Below are 8,089 nucleotides of genomic sequence, written 5' to 3' on the forward strand. Positions count from 1 at the left end.
TGAGGTAAAAGGTGTGAGTCAAACTGGATAAGGTGAAAGAAAGTACGAAAAGTTTTTAAATGCCTTCTGATTTTCCAGCACCTTAATGAACTCCAATTCTTAGATCATATTTAATTAATTATGGGTTGTGATAGGAATGAAAAGTAAAATTTTGAATCAGAGAAAAATGATTTTGACAAATTGATATATATTAGAGCTGAAAATAATAGATCATCCTTTTCAGTTTCATTAGCATTCTTATCATCATGTATGAGACGAACGTATTTTGTGTCTGAATGCATCTGTCGAGGACTGCCTGTTTATATACATTGCAATCAATTGCTTTTGGTCTTAGTAGTCTAACTAGTTTGTTACTGACTTATGGTTGATATTTCCTCTTACATGCTTTAACTAATTAAATATTCCTGTGCTTAATTTAATTTGCTTAATATCTAATAATATTTTATATTATTATTATGAAATTAAAATGCCGTCTGCTTGGACTATGTATTGTGATGATTTCCCAACCTGTATTATAAAAATACATTCCAGTATTTTTACCTAAAGGATTTGCCATTCTTTACATTAAAAAAATTTTTTTTAATGTTTATTTCATTTTTGAGAGAGAGAGAGAGAGAGAGAGAGAGAGAGAGACAGAGCGTGAGCAGGGGAGGGGCAAAGAGGGAGGGAGACATAGAACTTGAAGCAGGATCCAGGCTCTGAGCTGTCGGAACAGAGCCGGATATGGGGCTCGAACTCATATATGGCGAGATCATGACCTGAGCCGAAGTTGAATGCTTAAACAACTGAGCCACCCAGGCGCCCCTGTCATTCTTTACATCTTAAATATATAAAAGAATTAAATACATTCTTTACAAATTAAATATTTAGTTCTAATCGTGAGGTCAAAATACCTCTATTTCGGGGCACCTGGGTGGCTCAGTCGGTTAGGCGTCCGACTTCAGCTCAGGTCACGATCTCGCGGTCCGTGAGTTCCAGCCCCGCGTCGGGCTCTGGGCTGATGGCTCAGAGCCTGGAGCCTGCTTCCGATTCTGTGTCTCCCTCTCTCTCTGCCCCTCCCCCGTTCATGTTCTGTCTCTCTCTCTCTGTCTCAAAAATAAATAAAACGTTAAAAAAATTTTTTTTTTAAAAACCTCTATTTCTATATCCAGATGTTAATATCATGTAATAAATATATAATTTCCCAAGAAATGGATTATATTTATCAGGAAAAATACATGTATATCCATATTTATGTATTTATTTATTATGCCTCCTGTTTTGTGCCATGTTTTGACTTTTGCTTTTTGGCATAAAGCATTTGTAGGTATCCACCACCTTCATCCTCCTCTCATTTTTATTTATTTTTATATTGGATAACAACTTGAGAAATGTTAGAAATATTCCCCAATAAGATTGGAACCATAGTATAACATTGCAAAGTATCTTTATGAATATTATCTTGGGCTACCACTTCTCTCTGATATTACTTATTTCTTCATATTTTAATAGAGTTTTAAATTTTGCTTCTATGTTTTTAGTTACATAATATTGATGTAATTTTGCCAAATTTTAATATGTAGATTTTTTGTAACCTATCAATACCAATGGATTTTGCCAACAAATGATCGTGGACAGGGCTTTAAGATAATTTTGCAGGTATTTTTGCATTGTGTGTATCCCTCAGGGATTTTATCAGTTGAAATTTTTATAGAAATAACTTGTCATACACATACAGTTGTAAGAAATAATACAGAGAGATCAGGTACACTTTACTGTTTCCTCCAATGGTAGCATTTTGCATAACAATGATAGTATGCTCTGATCTTATTCAGATTTCACTGCTTTTACGCAGGTGATTCGTGTGTGCATGCATGTGTGTGTATGTGTGTGTGTCTCTGGGATTTAAAGCCATTTGAAAGCTTTTTCTTTGTCTGGTTCGGCCACAAGTCCAACACACAATAAAGCTCACTTTTTCTTTCATTTTGCCTCTCATTTTATGGATTTTTATTATTTTATTAATATTATATGTATTAATAATATTAATAATAACATTAATTATATTAATGTTTATTTATTTTTGAGAGAGAGCGTGAGTGGGGGAGGGGCAGAGAGAGAGGGAGACACAGAATCCGAAGCAGGCTCCAGGCTCTGAGCTGTTAACAAAGAGCCTGCCAAGGGGCTCAACCTCATGAGCCATGATATTGTGACCTGAGCTGAAATTGGAGGCCCAACCACCTGAGCCACCCAGGTGCCCCTCATTTTATGGATTTTTAGATAATCATTTTGATTTGACATTGAATAAAAACAATGTAAAAATATTTAAATTTGTACATGAAGTGTAAGATAAAATGCAGGACACTTTCATAAGCTTTCTTTTCTGCTTCTCCACCCTGTTTACATTCTTCCTTTATTTAAAATTTTCTACTTGGTTGAAAAAATATAGCATACTTTGCACACTGTTCTGAACTATGCCTTTTTCCCTTAAGAATATATCCTGGAGAAAACTCCATAGAATCAGTTCTGCTTTTTATTTTATTTTTTTTTAATTTTTAAAAGTGTTTTTATTACTGGGGTCCCTGGGTGGCTCAGTCGGTTAGGCGTCTGACTTTGGCTCGGGTCATGATCTCACAGTTTGTGAGTTCAAGCCCCATGTCCGGCTCTGTGTTGACGGTTCAGAGCCTGGAGCCTACTTCAGAGTCTGTGTCTTCCTCTCTCTCTCTCTGCCCGTCCCCTGCTCCCGCGCTCTCTCTCTCTTAAAAAATAAATAAACATTAAAAAAAAATTAAGGGTTTTTATTATTTGTTTTTGAGGGAGAGAGAGAGAGCTAGAGAGACAGAGACAGAGAGAGAGTGGGGGATGGGGCAGAGAGAGAGAGAGACACAGACTCCTAAGTAGGCTCCAGGCTCTGAGCTGTCAGCACAGAGCCCAACGCGGGGAGATGGGGGGTGCTCGAACTCACAGTGAGAGCATGACCTGAGCAGAAGTTGCTCAAAAGGCTGAGCTACCCAGGTGCCCCTCAGTTCTGCTTTGATGCATGCATATATTCCTGAAAAACACTAAGATATACAGAATCTAAAATAAAATCAGAGAGCTTATTGGGACATTCAAAAATGTCATCGGTGTAAAAAAGAACATAGAAGCCTAGTAAATATAGCAACACTTGTACACATTTTAAATATTTAAGAAATACCACAAATACTGTAATAAATACCACACTGTACTTTAAAAAGCTGAAGTTTGCATGTGGAAGTCAGGTCAGAAGGATTACGGCTTTTGAGTTATTGTGAAGTGGTGGGTGTGGGATGGGCAAAATGGGTGAAGGCACCTTAGTGGCTCAGGAGGTTAAGTGCCTGACTTCCACTCGGGTCATGATCTCACGGTTCGTGAGTTCAAGCCCCATATTGGGCTCTGCCCTGACAGTGCTGAGCCTTCTTGGATTCTCTCTTTCCTCACCTCTCTCTATGCCCCTCCCCTGCTCTCTCTCTCTCAAAAATAAAGTTAAAAAAAAAAGATGGGTGGAGTGCCTGGCTGGCTCAGTCGGTTGAGCTTCGAACTTCTGCTCAGGTCATGATCTCACGGTTTGTGGATTTGAGCCCCGAGTCGGGCTCCATGCTGATATCTTAGAGCCTGGAGCCTGCTTGGGCATCTGTTTCCCTCTCTCTCTGCCCCTCTCCTGCTTACACTCTCCCTCTCTCTCTCTTTCTCTCTCTCTCTCAAAAATAAATATTTAAAAAAAAATTAACAAAAAAATAAAAATAAAATGGGTGAAGAGAAATCAAAGGAACAAACTTGCAGTTACAAAATAAGTCATGGGGAACTAATGTACAGCATGGTGACTACAGTTAATAATATTATATTGTACATTTGGAAGTTGCTAAGAAAGCAGATCTCATGAGTTCTCATCACAGAAAAAAAATTCATAACTATGTATGGTGAGGGATGGTAGCTACACTCATTGTGATTATTTTGCAATACGTACAAATATAAAATCATTTTACTGTACACCCAAAAGCAATATGATGTTGAGTAACAATTACACCTCATTTTAAAAACCACGTAAATAAAATCAGGCAGAAAGTTGGAGCACTGGACGTGGATGTACGAGGCTCTACTCCACAGTGAACTGAGGTGCCTGCTAGACGTTTGCATTGTGTCTTGGTGTCCATTTCTGCATTGCCACGTGGCTTGCTTCAATAGAGGGCAGTTTTCTGCATTCATCCTGTCTTTCTTGCAGGTGAAAAACACCTGTAAACAGACATAAAATTTGCTTTATGCTCAAAAATTTCCCAATTTCTCGATCATGTTGGAATAAAGATTGAAACAATGCCGACTGGCTTACAATGCAAAGATCTCCTGGCCTCACCCCCATAGCTGTTGAGAATTGAGTGTCCTTGCCCTCATTCATGAACCCAGAAACTTATAGATGGACGCTGAGGCTATTTCTTTCATTTATTTGTTCATTTGTGCTCACTCGGCAGAGTTTTCTTTCTCTTTCTATTTTAATGGATTTTATTTTTTCATTGAAATGTGTCTGACATATGACATTGTGCAAGTTAATGTGTGCGACATGTTAATTTGATACATTTGTATATTGTAATATGATTGCCACTGTAGTGGTAATGGGCACCTCTGTCGTGTTGCACCGTTATTCTTTCATTTTAGTCATTAGAATAATTAAGTTAGAATCTCTTAGCAAGTTTGATGATTACAAGAGGCTATTTCTAATCTAGTTCATCAGTTAATTGCATGCTGATGCGTGCACACACACATACACATGAAGCATAAAATGTTAATACCCACTTAAAGTGAGAAATAAGTTTTAGGATAAGTGATGAAAAGTACTCTGCATAGTGTTGGCAAGGCATTTATTGCTACTGTTTTTGCTCTCATTCTTCTGACTTCAATTAAGATCCATCCCTAGATATTGATGCAATGGGTGTTGGCACATTGGGACTGGGGATTATCTTCCTCACTCAGACTGCAGATGGGATCCTAGGAAATTCATCCCTCCTTGGTCTTTATACCTTCTCTTTGCTCACTGGACACAAATTGAGACCCACAGACCTGATTTTCAACCAACTGGTCCTAGCCAACTCCATCATCCTTTTCTCCAAAGGGATCCCTCAAACAATGGTGGCTTTTGGATCCCAAAATTTCCTGGATGCTGCTGCATATAAACTTGTCTTTTATTATCACAGAGTGAGCACAGGGGTTTCCTCCAGCACTATATCTCTCCTCAATGACTTCCAAGCTATTAAGCTGAACCCTAGTATGTGTAGGTGGGTGGAGCTCAAGATTAGATCCCCAAAGTTCCTTGGCTTCTGCTGTTTCCTCTGCTGGACCCTACATCTCTGGATAAATTCATTTATTCCTCTAATAGTAAACGGTCCATCCAATAACAAAAACCTTAGTGTGACGAGAAATGGATAAAGTTCCTGGAATGAGGTAGGGAGATTTAACGTATTATTTGCAGTCATGTATTTTTATATGGGTTTGAGCTTCATGGTCTGGGTCAGTGGCTCCATGGTCTTTGTCCTGCTCAAGCACAAGCAGCAAGTCCAACATATTCACAGCAACAGCCTTTCCCCCAGATCTTCCCACGAGGCCAGAGCCACACACACCATCTTGGTCCTGGTGAGTTTCTTGGTTACCTTTTATTCGATCTATGCTATTTTAACTGTTTGGATGACTCTGGTTGCAAATCCAGGCCAGTGGATGGTGAACAGCACTGGGTTTGTCTCCTCGTGTTTTCCAGCGTTCAGCCCCTTTGTGCTCATGGTCAGTGACACTCGAGTCTCTCAATTCTGCTTTGTCTGTAGGGCAAGGTGAATTGTTGTCCCAATCTGGCTTCAATGCTATGAGATTTCTAATGGGATTTAATCATTTATTTGCACATTTGTTAACCTTGGGGTGCCTGGGTGGCTCAGTCGGTTAAACGTGCAACTTTGGCTCAAGTCATGATCTCACAGTCCGTGAGTTCGAGCCCCGCATTGGGCTCTGTGCTGACGCTCTGAGCCTGGAGCCTGCTTCTCAGATTCTGTGTCTCCTTCTCTCTCTGCCCCTCCCCTGCTTGAGCTCTGTCTCTCACTCTCTCTCAAAAAAAAAAAAAAAAACATTCAAAAATATATAAACATTTGTTAGCATTTTATTAACTATTGTGTGATAGACAATGTCATGGCAAACAAGGCCAGTAATAGCCCATGGTCTTATAATAGAGGTAAAAATGAACATCACATGCTTAAGTATACAAATATTACTCTCTCTGTTTTAGGATCTTCAGAGAAGTGCAGAGAATTTTGAAACAGTGTAAATGAAGGACATTTCTAAGTTTAAGGAATTTGGGGAAATCTCTCACCTTGGGTCTTATGAAAATACATGGAAGTATTTAAACATTCTTTAAAGTATTCTTTAAACATATTTTGGAAACATAATTGGGTCCAGTCCAGTTCTTTCTTACAGAAAGAAAATTGCCTGAAAAGATCCCGTGGAGCCTCAAAGGACTGGGAGAAATCCTGTGTGTTTAGATTGTCAAGTGGTGAGGAGAGAAGCAGACTATGAAATAAGAAAGGATGGTGACGGAGGGTTCAGAGTAAGCATGTAGGACAGGCCAAGACAGCCGAACATTTGTTTTTTAAAAAATGACAGGTCAGTTAAGGTGTTCAAACTTGGGTAAAAATATCAGTTCTTCTTATTTGACATTATTAATACATTATTTAATTTTAAATTTAATAGTTCTTTAAATAGTATTACAGTTTAAATTGCATCAAAAAGAATAAAATACGTAAGAGTAAATTTAACCAAGGAGGTGAAAGACCTGTGCACTGAAATCTATAAGACGACGATGAAAAGAAATTGATGGAAGAAATCTGCCGTATATCTATTGATATACTTACTGTCTCTTACTTAAAATCATTTTATGGTGGCGTCTGGGTGGCTTGGTGGGTTAAGTGTCTAACTTTGCCTCAGGTCATGATCTCGCAGCTCTCATGGGTTCGAGCCCTGCATCGGGCTCTATGCTGATGGAATGGAGCCTGCTTGGGATTCTCTCTGTTCCCCTTTCTCTCTGTCCCTTCCACTCTCTCTCTCTCCCTCTCAAATGAACCTTTATAAATAAATAAATAAATAAATAAATAAACAAACAAACAAAATCGTTTTATTTTCCCTGTGATTCCCAGTTCTTCCCTTTCTCCTTTCTCTTAGTGTGTTGCTTTTTTGTTCTAGTTCTATCATCTATTTTTATTATACTAGTGATTTCATAAATTTAATTTTGTAAGTGATAAATTAAAATGATATTTCTATGACTATTTTGAATTGACTCATATATATATACACAGTGAAAGTGAATATTCATACTGATACACTACTCTTCTTCCCCCGCCCCCTCCCCTGAATCCAGGGAAGGAACGCTATCTACAACGGATGAAGACTCTTCCCAGAAGATTATAATGTAACTACAAATACTGTGCAAGGTCTCTCTTAACTCCCCTCTGCTTGACCTCCTGCTGAGCAAAATTTTTCTCTGAATTCCCCTTGTGGAACTGACTAATCAGTATCCATGGACCACATAGGATCTCTGCCGGTGGGGCCAAATACTCCCACCTCCAGCAGCTTCCACTGAGGAAGTAACCGTGGCCCTGAGTCTTTCTTCTTTTTCCCAACCCTCTCCTCACACATCACATCAAAGCTGTGATGGTCAGTCAGTGCTCAGCCAATAGGGGAAGGGTCAAGGGAAGAATCAAGGAAATCAAAGACCACATGAAAGGAATGGAGTCAACTGTGGGAATTTAGGGGGTCAGAGGTGGTCATAGGATTAAGTGTTGACTTCTCTTTTATCAGTGGCTATCCTTGGCCGACAACAGCCAAGTATATCACCCTGGGCTTGGGAATTATGTTGTGGGTTTGGGACTTTTGTGCAGGCTAGACGCCAGAACTGGGTCCTTAAGAAAAGAAAGGGGCAGATGGAGGGGGGCGCCTGGGTGGCTCAGTCGGTTAAGTGTCCGACTCCAGCTCAGGTCATGATCTCACAGTTTGTGGGTTCGAGCCCTGCATCGGACTCTGCACTGACAGCTCAGAGCCTGGAGGCTGCTTCGGATTCTGTGTTTCCCTC

The 8,089-nt window shown here is 39.5% G+C and overlaps 1 protein-coding gene across 1 annotated transcript; it reads left to right on the forward strand.

Annotated features, from left to right (window-relative positions):
* Window positions 1–4,914: 4,914 nt before the first annotated feature.
* LOC125916093 (vomeronasal type-1 receptor 1-like) lies at window positions 4,915–5,811 on the forward strand. The gene is given in 1 exon segment (XM_049622260.1): window positions 4,915–5,811. A coding segment is annotated over 1 exon segment (897 nt).
* The last annotated feature ends 2,278 nt before the right edge of the window (window positions 5,812–8,089 follow it).

The sequence above is a fragment of the Panthera uncia genome (genome assembly GCF_023721935.1).
Source record: "Panthera uncia isolate 11264 chromosome E2 unlocalized genomic scaffold, Puncia_PCG_1.0 HiC_scaffold_19, whole genome shotgun sequence".
Classification (NCBI taxonomy): domain Eukaryota; kingdom Metazoa; phylum Chordata; class Mammalia; order Carnivora; family Felidae; genus Panthera; species Panthera uncia.